Here is a 16,811-nt window from a genome sequence, read left to right on the forward strand (position 1 = left end):
CGCACGCTGTGAGTTTAACGCTCGACTCCACAGCCAGGGGAGAATCCAGAGTCTTTCCAGTCTGTCGGGAAGCTTGACTGCAGGAGCCAAACACTTGTCCACGGTCACCCAGTGCGGCGGTGACCACTGCGACTTGAACCCGGACCAGCTGTTTCCTAGTCTAGTGGCTTTAACCACACATCCTCCTTCCGCGTCGCTTGGAGGCCTCGGCCTGCCCTCAAGCAAGACGTCACAGGCCTGAGTGGCAAACTCTGTCTGCAAACCTTTGTGCAGAGACAGTCCCAGGGACCGGCAGCTGGCACTTTGCGGGTCACCTGGCGGCCAAGTAGACATCTGCCAGGCTGGGTGATCTGAGTTTCCCAAACAACAAGCTGCCGTCATGTATGTGTGGCCCGGTATCCCCATCGTCAGTCATCGCTTTTAGGGGGTAACCGCTAACGGGCCTTCCTGTGTCCAGTGAGAACACGCCAAGCCCCCCTTCGGGACTCAGGCAGCGAAGTTAAATATGGCACAATGGGTATGTGTGGTGGGGGCATATAACCCCCCAAGTGCTGTGGGCAGGAGGGGCAAGGGGCCAGTGCCTCTGGGCAGCCTGGGGGACTAGCAGGAGGGGCCTGGTGCGGGCAGGAGGGGTCGGGCCCTCTCACACCATCAGTGACGGAGGGAAGCGGTCAATGCGGCTTCACTTCTCCAAGTCACTCGGGGGAGAGGTGAGACCTTCTGCCCCCCACCCCCACGCGCACTGGCAGGAAGTGTAGCAAGGCAGACGGTGGGGGGTGAAGAGGGGCCTTGGGGGCAGAGGCAGGATGAGGGTGGGGGCAGGACGAGGTGGGGCGAGGTGGAGCCTGGGGTGGAGGGGACGTGGTCCTGGCCTTTCCCCGAGAGGCACGGGGAGTAGCTACGTGGGTAGGTACGTGGCTGCCCCCCCCAACTTCCTCCCCAGTTGCCCCGGATACCCCTACTGTGTCTTTAAAAAAAGGGGTGATTTAATCCTGTTTTGACCATTTCTGATGCGTTTCGGGCCCCACAGAGAAGAGAGCCCCCCCCATGCCCGTCTCTTTCCCCGCCCCTAGGGGCAGAAGAGAAGGATGCTGGGAAATGGGGTGGCGGAGGCTCTGCTCCGGTATGGCGGGAGAAGGGATACAGGACTCTGAGCCCTAGGAGCATTTCTAGTCCAAAGGGAAGTAGCTTAGGAGTCTCGAGACACAAGCCGAGTGGGGATACTGGGTGGGCAGGGCCTGTCCCGGCGCGACACACTCTGCTTCGTACTGTGAAACAAATCGCTGGTGTCTCTCACCCGTATCCTCTCCCCTCCATACAGTCCAGCACCCTAGCGCCTGTCCTAGCTCTGATTGCTGCTCCCTCGGTCCATGGGAGACCTCATACTCCAAAGCTATGCAAAAACCAAGGCCCTCCCCAGCTCCCAGCTAGCAACACACCGAGGGGGTGGTCTGCGGGATTTCATGCCTGACCCTTGCAGGGCTCAGTTTGCACCCTAAAGCATGAACTTTGACCGCCCTTCTCTTGGCTTGTAGAACCACACATCCCAGACCTGTAATTATCCGTCCAGCTGCCGCGTTCGGCTCTGCCCCGCCCGCAGCAGCAGCCCGAGTCGGGGCTGCAGAACCTGGCCTGGGACCGTAAGATCGGTAGGCGAGGCCCCTTGTCTCTGGGTGTTCGCATGCGTCCGAACGGACGACGCCGTCTTCCGGGGGGGTGTCTGGGACGTCCGGCTAGGAAGAGCTGGATGTGGCGGGATAGCAGCGAGTGTCCGTAGCCCGTTACATCCCAGGACTGTCCAGCACTTTACAGCTGTTGCTTTCATAACCCCCAGAGCCCTCCCCTGCAGGTAGGGAAGCGCCGTCGTCCCTCTGGAAGGACGGATAAACCAGCAGCCAGAGGGGTGGGGGGGGGATGTGCCCGAGTTCATACAGTGAAGTCCTGGAACAGGGAGGAGATTCCTGGGGGACAGCTTGGTTCACTCAAATCAGGGAGCCACTGAGTTCAAAGGGGCCAGGATTCATCCATCCCCTTTTGTAGGAACATCCCCCCCCCCCCCCCAGACTGCAGGTTTCTTTTTTTCCCGTGACCCAGTTGAAGAAAATCATTGATGCTGCAACACAACATAATGTGACAGCATGTGGGCTCGGGGGTGGTGCTGAGGAGGGGAGATTTGGGATGCAGGAGGGGGCTCCGGCTTTGTGGGGACAGGGCTGGGGTGGGAGGGGCTTACCTTGAGCGGCACCCGGACAGCAGTGCAGCAGTGGGGGCTAAGGCAGCTTCCTGCCTCTCCTGGCACCACAGACCCCAGAAGCAGCCGGCAGCCGGTTCCCAACCAGTGGGAGTGAGGGGCTAGTGCTGGGGGCAGGGGCAGGGGCAGTGCGGGGAGCCCTCTCCCCCTACGAGTTGGGTCTGCGGTGCCAGGACAGGCAGGGAGCTGCCTCAGCCCCCCACGGTTCACCTGATCCCCCTGCAGCCACAAGCCCCAGCGCCCGTCCCCCCACCACCCAGCGCTGAGCCGCACCCTGTTGTGCGAAACCCACTGGCCTAAGAGATGGGACAAAACTCAGCTCCAGGCCCCTCCACTTTCTCTAGACGTGCTGCTGTCTCTGGACAGCTGTCCTCAGCCTCCTGCTTGGCTCCTGGGCGAGCCGTTGGCCGTGGCTCTGTTCCAAGAGCCTGCAAAGCTGGGAGCTCTGTGCTCATAAGCCACTGTCCACAACTCCGCCCCTACTGGGTGGGAGCAGGGGGGAAGTGATCACCCTCTTCCACAGGCTGGGGGAGAGAAGGGGGATTTAATTGCCTGTCATGAAAGCCTTAAGGAGGGGTTGATTGAGAGGCGGCGGAGCAGGGAGGCAGGGCGCTGGAGCGGAAAGGGGAGAGGAAGAGGCACTTGAGAACACAGATGGGGCCTCAGCCCGGAGGCGGCTGCCCTTGGAAATCGCCACTGGCGCGGGCTCTGAAGTGAAATCCAAGCCCCCCCCCCTTTCGTGACGTTGGCGTCATTTTGACCGACAAAGAGGGCACCTTGTCCTGCCGAATCCTGCTTCCCCGCAGGGTCCAGGGGAGTTTGTCAGCGTGGGCGTTGGGCTTTCCCCTTCTGCTTTCTTCTCTTTGTTTCAACCGCAGCGCTCTCCCCAGTCCTCGAGGCTGCTGGTTTCACCGTCCCCGGCTGCCCCGTGGCCCCCCTGCCAGAGCTGGTTGTGCTCCCCTTCGGACGCCTGCGCTGCTGCCTCTGGCCGAGCAGCCGTGATGTGGCCGTTGGCCGTGGTCCCAGGTTGGCTGCCTCCCTGGTGGGGCCTGTGCGATTCCAAACCCTAAGGGAACAAGCCGCTGAATGAGTTGGGATGCGGAAGTCAAATCCCATCCTAGCCGCTAGCACCAAGACGAGCCGCAGGAGGAATGCAGTGGGGAACGTGGGCACCGGGGGCTGAACCCAAAGTGCACTGAAGTCAGTTGGAAAAAAGTCCCATTGACTTCAGGTCGTTTGGAGCAGGCGCATTGAAGGTGCCCCCGCTCCAGGCGTGGAGGCAGGAATTCATCCATCCTCCCCGGCTAGGGAGGATCTAGTCAATTTCAGCTCCTGGCTCGTGTGTGCTAGCACCAGGCTGGAATGACACATGCCAACTGTTCCTGGTTTTCAAGCCTTTGTTTTCTGATCTGCCCTTATGTTGGACGGGGAAGGGAGCTTTCTGTATGGCTGTGGAGGGAGACAGACATCAGATAGACTTTCTTGCAAATGCTCGGGCTTCTGCCGGGGGTCCAGGATGCTGACGGAGCAGAATCGTTTTTATAAAAATCCGTTTCCACTGGGGTTAAGAACAGCACAGATCAGAAGCAAGTGGACGGCGGTCGCCTCCCCTGTGCTCCTCTTTTGACAGACCGCACCTGCCATAAAGAAGCACTCACTGGCTATGTCTACACTTGCGGCTTCTTGCGCCAGAAATATGCAAATGAGGCTAAGTGTGGAATATCGCCACGCCTCATTTGCATACCTAATGAGCCGCCATTTTTGCAGAAGAGGCCCTTGCGCCAGAAGGAGCTGTCTACCCTGCCCCTTGTGCAAGGAAAAACCCCTTGCGCAATGCCGCTACGCTGATTATTTTCAGGAATAACGGCGTTGCGCGAGAGGAGTTTTCTTGCAGTGTAGACAGCTCCTTCTGGCGCCAGAGCCTCTTCTGCAAAAATGGGCGGCTCATTCGGTATGCAAATGAGGCGTGGCGATATTCCACGCTTAGCCTCATTTGCATATTTCTGGCGCAAGAAGCCGCGAGTGTAGACATAGCCACACCTCTAACCCGGCCCCTTCTGCCCAGCACCGCAGAGAGGTAGGGCAGTGTGGGACAGGGATATGCCTGGAGGTTTGGGAATGCAGAGCATTCCCCTGCCTACTTTACCCGCTGCCCCAAATGTCTGCATTGTTGATGCAAAACAAAGGCACTTCCAATGCAAGAGGTTTGCTGTCCTCGACCTCTTTGTAGCTGCACCAGGGAAAACCCCTTGTAGCTGCCCAGAGAAAACCCCTTGTATATACAAACAAAGCAGCTGTTAAGTTTGCAAGCTGTATGGGACACAGTCCATTTCTTCTTTGAGTCTGTTCGTACAGCACCTAGCACGGTGGTCCGTGACTGAGGCTGCTAGAGTTTGCTGCACTAAGATAACAACGCATCAAAATATTTGCCACCTCTGCTTGGAACGAGGGTGAGCTGCATCGGTGCCAACGGGCTTTTAGCAGTGTACCCTGTCGAAGCTGGAGGCTTCCCCAGCTGCTGAACTCAAGGCAAATCCCCAGTGCGGATAAATCCAGAGATCCACTCGCAGGCCTGACTTCACTGTCCTGGGGGGTCAGTGGGAATGTGGGAAGAACAACGTGGCATCCAGGGGAGGTAGAACAAAGGTGACCTTCAGCACAGGCACTCCCCAGGAGCCCTAACAAGGCTGAAGTCCCCCAAGGGAAGATCTTGGGGAGATAAAAGCTTTGCTCTGCAGGTGAGGCAATGTTGTAAAAGGGGGCCCAGCAAAGCTATTTCTTCTCTCTCTGACCGCTCCAGGGCTATTCGCTCTGCAAGCCCCAAGGTGACAGTTTGGTTTTATTTTCTTCCCGTTGTGCTAACGCCTTTTGAGTAGGGTTGCCAGAAGGTTTAACGAAAAATAACAAACCCTGGCCTCCCAGCTCCCACCCCAAAAAAAACACCAGGGAAAAAATTCTGTTGAGGAAAAAAAAGGGGAAGACCAAAGTTGTTATTTTTTTGCTCAAGTAAATAATAAAAAAAAAAAAGCGTGGCCCCTTTAAGAAATGCTTTTGAGGCCTTTTTGGCCCGAACAGGCTGCTGGCAGCTGCCCGCCATCTTGCCTCCCTGTGCCGGGCCAAACAGCTCTCCTGCGGATCCCGGTAAGCATTCAGGATTTTTGCCTCCTGGCTGGGAAAAAATCAGAAAATACTGCACATTTTAGGTGTCCGGTATTTTTTGAATTTTTTTACCAGACAGGAGGCGAAAATATCGAACTGTCCGGTTCAATACCAGACACCTGGCAACCCTACTTTTGAGGTCTATAAAAAAAATCAACCTGGGCTCTTCCTGCTCCTGCAGTAAAGTTTCTGCAGCTGGACTCGATACTCTCTAGTGGTTGCATGGGGCAGAACAAGACTCCAGTTTGCTGTCCTGCAGCTGTCGGCTCCAAAGGGTTAATGGGAGTGGAAACATGCGTTTGAGGCCATGAAGTCATCAGCGCAGACTCAGACTAAGGCTAGGTGTACACTACGCAAGAAAGTTGACCTAAGATACGTGACTCCATCTATGAGACTAGCATAGCGGAGTCAATGTATCTTTAGTCGAATTTTTGCCATGTCCCCACTGCGGGAAATCAACAGGAGACACTCTCCTATCAACTTCCCTTCTCCTCATGACCCCATGGAGTACTGGGGTTGATGGGAGCATCATCAGCAATTGATTTAGTGGGTCCTTACTAGACATGCTAAATCAACCCCAGGAAGATCAATCTCCAGAGCATGTATGTCTGGTTAAGTTTAGACCTGGCCTAACAGGGAGCAGAGAGATGCTGTGTGAACAGAGGCCATTCTTACATATGTCTACACTTAGGCTTGGCAGAATTTGGTTTGCAATTGTATTTAATTTTGACAGCTAATAATCAGTGCCTGATTTTAACCTTTTTTAAATCCAATTTTAAATTTTCATAATTGCGAGAAATGCTGGGAGGGATTTGACAATTATTTATTGGTTGTAGAGTTGACATTCAAAAAATTAAAGCTTTATATAAATGGGTAAAACACAAATTGCCAACCTTGCATGTCAAAATAGATCTCTTAATTCAACTTCTACCCATTTTCACTAAACCATTAATATATTAGACCCTTAATAACCAGCCTCATTCAAAAGTTTACATCATGGGATTTTAACTGTAAACATTTCTCACAGTATTTTCTTTCTTTGCCTCTCTACATTTTGATTATCCTTGATTGAAAATAATGTTGCGTTTGTAGGTGTGCGATGTTTACTCATTTAAAAAAAAATCTAGTCCTTCCAAACCTGTGCATAGTGTTCTTAACTTGGGTTAAAGTAGCAGTGGAGACAGGACAGTGTGACTTTTAACTCAGATTAGCAGCTCCAGTTCAACTCCAGGTGGCTTTGCTGAGCCTTCCTGGTCTTAGTCGGGGATAGCTGATAGCAGTGGACACACACAGTCCCTTTCCTCTGCATAGCAACCCATTATAATAATATATGGAGATATACTTATGGAGTTGGAAGGGACCTTGAAAGGTCATCAAGTCCAGTCCCTTGCCCTCAGGGCCAGACCAAGTACCATCCCTGATAGATTTCCTCTAGATCCCTAAATAGCTCCCTCAAGGATTGAACTCACAACCCTCAGTTTAGCAGCTCAATACTCAAACCACTGAGCTGTCCCTGCCTATGACAATGTTATGGTGCATGATGTGCCATAGGTGCAGGGGGTGGGTGCTGCAGCAGACCGGGCTGCCAGCTTAGGGTCTGAGATCCCAGCTGCCAGCTTCACATGCCCAGTCGTGGCTGCTGCCCTGCGTGCTGAAGCCTCAGTTCAACCCCCATGTGCTGGGGGCCTCTGCTGCCAGCCCCATGCACCAGGGGATCTGCTGGCACCCCACACACTAGGTTCCTGGCTGCTGCCCCACACAGCAGGAGCTCTGCCAGGGTCCTGGTTTGAGCCCCATCCATCAGGGGTGTCTGCTGCCAGCCCTATGCCCAGGGTCCTGGCTTCCAGTCCCATGTGCCAAGGCTTTGTCCCCAGCCTCTTCTGGGGTTGGGCCCCACTGCGAAGTGCCTACGAAGAATCCACGGGGGTCTCCGTTCTGTGGCTGGAGTCCGGATTAGCTGGCGCGTCAGGCGGAAGATAAAACCCAAAACTATCGTGCGAGAGCCAAACCCCCAGGACCTGAAAGGGGATTTCTAGGGCGAGAAGCATTAATCTCTACATCTTGAGTGCAAGAGCCAGGCTGTCTCGCGGGGGGAGGGAACGAGAGAGGAACATAGCCAAAGCCGCAGCGAGATACAATTGTGCTGTCTGTGGCCCATGCACAGAATTTGTGGGGGCAGCATTGTATTTCTCAAAGAAGGTAATATTTGATCTTCCAGGTTTTTTTTCCTCTTTTTTTTTCATCCTAAAAGCGACTTCTCTCCTCTCTCTCTCCCCGAAGGATGCTTCTGTGGTTTGGGGCTGATTTATACCAATAAATCGTGTACGATGCCTCCCATCACCTTCCAGGACCTCCCGCTGAATATCTACATGGTCATTTTCGGCACCGGCATCTTTGTCTTTGTCCTTAGCCTCATCTTCTGCTGCTACTTCATCAGGTGAGCGAGGGAGCCCTGGGCTCTGTCTGCACCGGGTGGGATGTTTTCCTCGAGGTTCCAGCCTGGGAAAGTTTCACCCCCAGCTGCGTTTGGGGCGGGGTGTAAGGACACGAGGGCCCAGGGGGCCAGTGGGAAATGTGTTAGGTGAAAGCTGGGGGAGTCACGTAATCACATGACTCCAAGAACTGGGTCTTGAAAAAGCCCTGGCCCTCGTGATAAAACCCACGATAACGGGCAACACTGTAACTTGCCTTAATTTCAGGGGCTCCCATGAGAGAGCCTAGCAACCTCCAACTCTCACCCATTTCGTGGGAACCCAGTGGGGAGAATCCCAGACAAACCCACTGTGCCACCCCAGTTTACAGTCGCTTTTATACAGGGGTGGGCAATAACATGGTGGCAGACCGCCAGAGCTAGTCCCTGATGAGGGACTATATTCCCCTGCACGGCCACAGGGACCGGCGATCGCAGCTCCCATTGGCTGCAGATCACTGCTTCCGGCCAATGAGAGCGGCAGGAAGCGGCGCGGAGCGAGACACCGCTTCTTACAGTTCCCATTGGCTGCAGATCACTGCTGCCGGCCAATGGGAGCGGCAGGAAGCGGCGCGGAGCGAGACACCGCTTCTTACAGTTCCCATTGGCTGCAGATCACTGCTGCCGGCCAATGGGAGCGGCAGGAAGCGGCGCGGAGCGAGACACCGCTTCTTACAGTTCCCATTGGCTGCAGATCACTGCTGCCGGCCAATGGGAGCGGCAGGAAGCGGCGCGGAGCGAGACACCGCTTCTTACAGTTCCCATTGGCTGCAGATCACTGCTCCCGGCCAATGGGAGCGGTTGGAAGTGGCCATGCATGTAAATATAACAGCATGGGGCCGCCAGGAGCTAATCCCAGCAGACCGACTCCAGCCTGAGGGCCATACTTGCCCACTCCTGCTTTTATATCTGTACAAAAGACCTCTGCATTTCTTTCTCTTTCTGTTTTGCTCCAACAAATGCTGCAGATTTTTCCTCTAGCACACGCGTGTGCGCACACACGCACAAACACACACGCGCGCGGTGGCTGTTGATCGTAGGGGTTGCTTGTGAACCCTGCATTGAGGACACGGACTTGTTAGCGTTGCTTATGACGGCCAGGCTACTTTATTTTTTCTAAAGCGCACTCAAGCTTCCGATTTGAAGAAGGCAAATGAAGAACTTCCAGGGCCCTGTAGGCGTCTGAGAGGGGGGAAAATACACCTCCGGCTCTGCCGCCCTCAGGGCCCCTTCACGGAAGCAGAATTAACCCGCTTCCCCATTGCAAACTGTAAGGAGAGGCTGCCTTATGCCTCCTTTGTGCTGCCATCATTCTAGTGGTTTTTCATAGAACCCCAGGGCAGGCAAAGACCTCAGGAGTCATCACGTCCAGCCCCCTGCCCAAAGCAGGACCGACCCAACTCAATCAACCCAGCCAGGGCTTGGTCAAGCCGGGACTTAAAAACCTCCAGGGATGGAGATTCCACCCCCTTCTTAGGGAACCCAGCCCAGCGCTTCCCCACCCTGCTAGGGAAATCGTTTTTCCTAATAGCCAACCTAGACCTCCCCCATGGCAACTTGAGACCATCGCTCCTTGTTCTGATTTCTGTCACCCCTAAGACCAGCCTCTCTCCATCATCTTCGGAGCCCCCCTTCAGATACTGGAAGGCTGCTATCAAATCCTCCCTCCCTCTTCTCTCTCCTCCTCCCCCCCCCCCCCCCGCCATGGAAATGAGTTTTTATGGGTGATCCCTTAAAAATAACCAACCCTCACTCCCCTCTGCCCTGTAATCTGCTGGGAACCGTTTGTTCAGGGCAGTCCTGCCGGCTCTCGCTCCGCCAAGGAGCAGAGAATCAACCGCTTGCCAGGCGCAGCGCTGATCGGTGTTGGGGGCGGCCGAGCCAGGAAGGAAGGAAAGACCTGCTGTAACCCTGACCCTTGTGTGGACACGCACCAGGGGAATTCTGGAGATGGCATCATCAGAGGAGCTGGGACTATTTTTAGGAGCCTTTAAAGCCCCCCAGAAGCTGCCTGTCGCCTCTGTTCCGAGACTGAGCTCTGTTATTTTTATGGAAACTATTAGTCGTTTCATCTCTTCTGTGTTACAAGATCAGCCCGTCTTGAGCTTCCTGGAGGGTCATTGTGACAAATCCATGAGCATTAACCCCGTGTGTACCCAGGCCTGGCTTGCCTGGGAAAGCGTCCCATTGGGGAAGGGTGGAATTGGGGATCAGGGCTGGCAGAGGACAGCAGAAAAACAAATTGTCTGGCGGGATTTTTTTTCCTTTCTTTTTTTGACCCAGCAAAGCTAGTATCAAAATCTGCTTCTGAGCAGCACTTTCCCTTCCGCCTTTGCAGGCTTCTGCTGTCATCTGACACCTGGTCCCTCCATGTGTCACCTTTCGGAACAGCAGCTGTGAGCTGGCTCCCTACAGAACGCTCTGTCTGTATCTGACACAGGGCTGGAAATGAGCAGCTTCTTCTGCTTCAAATAAAGCCCCCCTCCCTCCTCCGAGGAATACACTGGGGAGACAGCAGAAGGGAAGGGGCGTTTTCTAGGGGTCGTGTCTGCCAGGCAAACTCACGTGCTCAGGCACCGAAGAGCATGGCCCAAGGCTGGGTCAGTGATCTCAGCCCAGAGAATCTCAGGGCTGGAAGAGACCTCAGGAGTCATCGAGTCCAGCCTCCCGACCAAAGCAGGACCGATCCCGACTCAATCAGCCCAGCCAGGGCTCTGGCAAGCCGGGACTTAAACACCTCTAGGGATGGAGACTCCACCCCCTCCCCAGGGAACCCAGCCCAGCGCTTCCCCACCTGCCTAGGAGAAGAGCTTTTCCTAATAGCCAACCTAGACCTCCCCCACTGCAACTTGAGACCATTGCTCCTTCTTCTGCCATCTGCCCCCACTGAGAACAGCCTCTCTCCGTCCTCTTTGGAACCCCCCTTCAGATAGTTGGAGGCTGCCATCAAATCCCCCCTCACTCTTCTTTTCTGCAGAGTAAACAAGACCAAATCCCTCAGCCTCTCCTCGGGGGTCATGTGCCCCACAGGGGAGTAGGGAGGGGCGGGGGTGGGGCAGTTACCCCCAGGCACCACGCTGGGGGGGGGATGGCCAGTTTAGTCCCCCTCCGCTCCCCGTGTCATCCCTCGGCTCGCCTGCTCCTTCTCTGCCCACCGCCGCTGGCTGGAGCATCCTCTCCGCACCCAGCCCAACTCCCGCTGGCGGGTTAGTGCATGTGGGGGCCCAGCCCCAAACTGGAGAGGGCAAGGGAAGAAGCAATACAAGCTCCTCCCCGCCCCAAGGTCGGGCTCAGCCATGCACCAGGTTCGGGGGTGCCGGCGAGGGGGAGGGGCGGGGCGCAGATTTATCCTTTGCCCCCCAGGCGTGTAACACCCTCGCTCCGCCTCTGGTGCTCCAGACCCCTCATCACTTGTGTTCCCCTCTGTTGGACTCTCTCCAATGCTCCCACACCCTGTCTGTAGCGGGGCAAGACCCGGACGCAGCACTCCAGATGCGGCCTCACCCGTGTCGAATAACGGGGAGCACTCCCTGTCCTAGATCTGCCGGCCATGCTCCTCCTAACGCAGCCCAATGCGCCCAGGCCCGGTCTGGGCATCAGGAACCCTGGATTCTTTTCAGGACTTTGCCACGGGTAGACCCAGGGCTGGCTTGAGCCGTTCCTGTGCCCTGGGCAGCGGGTGCGTGACGCATGAATGGCTCCGCCCCAGGGTGCATGGCGCATGCGTGGCCCCGCCCCCGGTGCGCTGCGCACCTTACAGCTGCAGTCGGGCACGCGGTGCCTGATGGCAGCCCTAAGGGGCACCGCGCAGACCCCGGCCCCGGCGCACGGCGCCCCTTAGAGGTGCCCAGCTAGCCCCCCCATTAATCCAGCCCTGCGTAGACCTTAGGAAAGTCGTTTGCCCGTCCCCCCCCCCCCCGTTTTTCCCCAAAAGCAGCTTCTGATTTTAGGTGCCTCCATTTCTGGCAGCCCGCTGGGAGCTCTCCATCACCCCCACCCTGGCAAAGATGGGCCGAGTGACTCGCCCCCTTCGCCCGCTCTTGTCTTTCGAGCCACAGCCGAGGCTGGGATGCAGACGGGGCTGAGTGTTTCCAGCCCCCTGTTGTCTCGCCCGGCTCTGAGCACGCCCCTTGCTGCTGCCTCGGCTATTTATTTCCGTAACCTGCTGGGAGCCGTGGGCCAGGAGCAATGGCCCTCTTTCCCCAAGGCGCAAACCGTCAGCTCCCTGCAGGACTCGGAGCCGAGCCAGGATCCTGGTCTCCCTGGAAGCACAGACCGAACTGCGACTCCGCGGAGCAGGAAATGCTGGAAACGGGGGGGGGGGTCCCTTATGATTCAGGTGACCCAGCTAGACAAACACATTGTTTATAGGGGACGGATGTGTCTTTTCATCAGGCTATTTTTAACTGCCTGAGGTCAGTCACAGCTGGGATTTCTAGAGAAGTCCAAGTGGGCTGGGGAAAATCGGATTCATTACCCGCCGGGGGGGCCTCACCCCTCTCTGCTCCTGCGTCTCGTGTCTGCCCTCCCGTTGCCCCAGTCATGAGACTCTGCGTGGCTTGCTTTTGCCCCTTCCTCCTGCTCTGCAGCCCTTCCACCCTGCTCCCCCCCTGCCCTGCGGCTTCCCCAGCGCGGCTAGTGCCTCTCCGGCTTGCGACTTCCTTCGCAAGGGAACCCTCGAACCTGCAGGGAACCTCTGTAGAGAGGAGGCGCCGGTCCCCCCGTAGCTTTTGGCAGCGCAATATCCGACTTTCCACCCGCCCTGACAGCTCCTGGATTCTGCCCCAGGGTCTCCTGGGGGGGCAGGAAACACAGCCACTGCCTCACACGGACCCACCCAGCTGTGGACACAGCACCTTGGCCTGGCACTAGCTTGGGCCACGTGAAACAGCCTGTTGCCCGTGCTCAGCTGCTCTCTCACTCCAGCGATGTAGTTAATATTATTCATTCAAATAGAAGCAGGGGGGTCAGGAGAAGACACGGAGGGAGCTGGGCTTTTTACAGCTGGCCTGGGTTAGCGGGGGCGGGGATGGGGAGGCAGACTGCCCAGGAAACTGCTCTGGTGGCTCGTAAGCCCCTTCTGCAGCTGTTCCCGGCTGGCACATAAAGGATGCTCTGTGTGTGAGGGGCCTTTTCAGGCCTCGGCTCTCCAACGAGATTCTGAGGAGGGGGCGCTGGAGGGATAAACATGAAGCCTCAAGCCTGCCCCGGCTCCTGGTTTGCCAGGATGAACGCCCAGCAGTTTGCGTCCCCGCACCCTGTGTAACACCCTGACCGAGTACACACAGGGTCCCGTTCCTGCTCCCCGAGTTTGGGCCGCTCGAAGGTAACAGCCTACAACTGCTGCCCGCGAAGTTACTCCTTTAGCGCAAAGGGAGAGGCCCGCGCTGGATGGGACTGAGTTCAGGCCCCGCTGTCGAGCCTGGGGAGGGGGGTTATTTTCATTTTGGCAACTGTTCCAGCTAGAGCCGGGGCAGGCAATGACAAAACGGCGACCCGACAGGGTTAGTCCCCGGTGGGCCGCTGACACTAGATTGACCTGCGCCGCCGCCGCAGGGCTCAGCAGATCGCAGCTCTCATTGGCCGGGAGGGGCGAGCCCTGGCCAATCGGAGCGGCGGGAAGCAGTGCGGAGCGGGTCACCGTTTCCCGCTGCTCCCGGCTGTGACACCAGCTCCCTGGACAGCATGGGCGGCGGATGTGCTAGGCAGGGAGAGGCATTGCCTTTCCAAGCCGCCAGCCTGGCCCCGCCCACGCTCCGCCTACACTAGAGGCGTTCTGGGGGCGGAGAGTTGCCGCCTCGGGGCGCCTGCCCTCCATCTGCTCCAGGGCTGAGGCGGCTGGGGCCCTTCCTGCTGCTCCGGGGCCAGGGAGGCTGGGACCGCATGCCTTCCTCCCGCCCTCCCTGTGGCGCTGGGCGGAAGGCTGGTGCACCTGGTGCAGGGGGCGGGGCCTGGGCAGAAGGGGCGGGGCTAGGGTGGGTCTGAGGGGCTCCCCTCCCCCAGCCCTACCTTCACCCACCACTTATGCTGAACAGCTTGAGGAAAGCAACCCCAGCGCCTGCCCGGCTTCCCAGGAGGACAGCAGCTGCGGGCCAGTCCCCCTCGGCGGCTAAGGACGCGGATAGCTAGGTGACAAGCAGGATCTAGTGGTGCACCAGGAGGGCCCGTGGCCCGTCCCCGGGGGCGTGAATCAAAGCCAGGGGAAAGTAAAATCAAGTTTCTGTGTCAACAGGAGGCTCTCTTAGGGGCCAAGGCATGTGTCTGCTCCCTCCCTGCCTCACGCTCCTCCCCACCCTTCCCCTTTCCCTGCTAGCGGGGTGTCCGTAAGCCTGGCGCCTCCCTGGCCGTCGCTGGGCGCAGCAGGCGAACAGCTTGCGAGCTGCTGGCAGGACTCGGGGAAGAGGAGCCCAGATAGACACAGCTCAGTTGCCGGGGTTACAGACTTCACATGCTCCTGCGATGCGCCGCGTCGATAACGAGCTTTTCCACAAGCGCTGCAAAGCCGCAGGAGCGGGGGGTGCAACTGAAGAGCCCCGGAGTGCAAGGGAAATGAACGGACCTGCCCGTTGCCTGCAGGGAATCTCGTCACCCACACTGTCCCCCCTGGAGAATTGGGAATTCCAGCCTTCCTCCCCCCCGCCAGACCGAGGTTGGGGGCTGGTGTAGCTGCTGCCGGCGGGCTGGCAGGCTCTGGAAATACAGGGCTTCCTGGAACGCTCCCTGCTTCCTAACTAAAACAATTGGGGCCGCAGGCTGCATGATCTCCGATTCCTGCTGGTCTTTCAGGAGACGCTTTTGTGCTCTGTCCAGTCCTGGACGTGCGGCCTTTGGACAACCAATGGCGTTGGGCCGTCCTGAATAAATGCCCCTCCCCCCGGCAAACGCTTACGCTGGCTGCTTGCCCTTGCAGGGAGAGAAGGGACGGGAGGTTGTCTCAGTGGTGACACAGTGGGCCAAGCACAAATCTGGGAGCTGGGTATGCCCACCTCCTAGTCCCACCTCAGAAATGGCTTCCTGTCCGAGGCCTTGGACAGAGCCTCCAAAGGGACCAGTGACTTCAGCTACCTCTGTCACTGGATGGCCGCCATGAGAGAGGCTGGGTTCACCGGGCTCTCGTCGGAGTCCTCGAGCAATGCAGCCGCTCGGTGTACCTCCGACCCAGCACCAGGCTTCTCAGACGGGGACCACCGCAAATCTGAGGAAGCTTTAGAAAGTCTACCTCTTCAATAAACTCCCGTACTTCTCTAAGGGTATGTCTGCCCTACAGTGTCATTCTGAAATACCTCATTTCGAAATAGTTATTTCGAAATAACGCGTCTACACACAAAATGCATTTTGAAATAGTTTTTTGCTGTTTCGAAATCGCGCATCCACATTGATTGGACGCTGAATCGCATTTAAGGCCGGCTGGAACTGGTTCTGGCAGAGCATCAGGTCAGAAGTTATCTTGTGGCCAGGGCGGTCAGCAGAGCACTCTGGGAAGGGCTGGAAGCCCCCTATTTCGAAATAAGCGTCTACACAGCACTTATTTCGAAATAGCAATTTCAAAATTGGCGCTATTCCTCATGGAATCAGGTTTGCCAATTTCAAAATAAGCCCTCCGCTATTTTGAATTCATTTCGAAATAGCAGTTGGCTTGTGGAGACGCTAGGAAAGTTATTTCGAAATAACCGCTGTTATTTCGAAATAACTTTGCTGTGAAGACATACCCTTACTCTTCCTACCCAATGCTTAATCTTCCCTGAGAGAGCTTAAGCGCCCGGAGCAAAGTCTGAGGTGCCTCAGAAATGCTACTTCATTGTTAAATACGGATGTTGAAAATCTCCTCTGATTTTTTTAACCGATTAGAAGAAATGTAGGATTTTTTTTTTATTATTTTTTTGACTGTTGTGTTGGTGAAACGTTCTGGACTGACTGCCCTCGAGTCCCTTATGAAAAGGCCCATTCATTGGGATGGCAACATATTCCGCGCTATGAATACATCTCTGTGGGTTGGTGTCCCTTGCTAATAAGCTTTGTCCGATGGTTTTCATATAATTGTCCTTTATTTCCTTGGTCGCCCTTCCAGGAGGAGCTGGAAGAAGGGAGCTCATTCTCCATGGCTTATTCAGTCCCTTGGCTTCTCTCCTGAAACCAGAAGCAAGGGGGCATTCAGTGAGAAACAGGCAGTGTTTCTTTTTGATAGAGGCACCTCTTAGACTAGAAGCTGGACAAAGGTCACCTCTTAGAGGCTCCAAAACAGCCTTCGGTGGCTGATGGTCATGACTGACTCTAATCCGATCCAATTATAGAATCCCACACCAAACTCCCCTCGTGCTTCCTGTGACGTTAGGTCAGATTTGCACGGACAATAGAGCAGACTTTTCTCTGACTTTCTCATTGTTCTTCTCGGGCTTTGTCCTTTCCTAGTCTTCTTCATTTGAAAATTCCCATATCCCGCAGGATCCCTTGAATCAAATGAAGGGCAGAGTAAAGGTGATCTTGGGCCTGGAACCTCAAAGGTCGTTAGGCATTTCACTGCCAAAATCGATAGGAATCAAGCACCTAAATATCTCTCAGGATTTGGGCCCCAGCAACTGTATTGGGTTGAGTCTGAGTGGGGGATGTCTTATGTGAGAAGGCATTATGCTGTAGTGTTTTAGTTTGAGAAGTTTGAGTTTTGCCTTAACTGCCTTTCACCAAGTTTATTTTATGACCGAATATATTATTTTTCCTTCACCAGCAAACTTCGGCATCAGGCACAGAGTGAAAGATTTGGATACAAGGAGGTAAAGTGTGGCTAATTTCTAAATATCGCTGTAAGGTTTCACTGCGGGCCTTTGATATTTACAAGCACGTAGATTAGTGTCGGTGACTGGAGGGGATTGTGAGGCATTTTTCTGGAAGGAGTTGGACTGACACACATTTATTATGTAGGTCAAAAAGCCATCA

At 55.9% G+C, this 16,811-nt stretch overlaps 1 protein-coding gene across 4 annotated transcripts in view; it reads left to right on the plus strand.

The window, feature by feature from the left end:
* Positions 1-16,811, plus strand: part of RNF122 (ring finger protein 122) — a 32,574-nt gene that overhangs the window by 10,457 nt on the left and 5,306 nt on the right. For all 4 annotated transcript variants that reach the window (XM_075910665.2, XM_075910666.2, XM_075910664.2 and 1 more), the window contains 2 exons: positions 7,691-7,847; positions 16,603-16,648. In XM_075910665.2, coding sequence (XP_075766780.2) covers positions 7,691-7,847; positions 16,603-16,648 — 203 coding nt within the window. The remainder of the gene's footprint in view (positions 1-7,690; positions 7,848-16,602; positions 16,649-16,811) is intronic.

This window comes from Pelodiscus sinensis, chromosome 28, assembly GCF_052426305.1.
Source record: "Pelodiscus sinensis isolate ZL-2025 chromosome 28, ASM5242630v1, whole genome shotgun sequence".
NCBI classification, from domain to species: Eukaryota; Metazoa; Chordata; order Testudines; family Trionychidae; genus Pelodiscus; species Pelodiscus sinensis.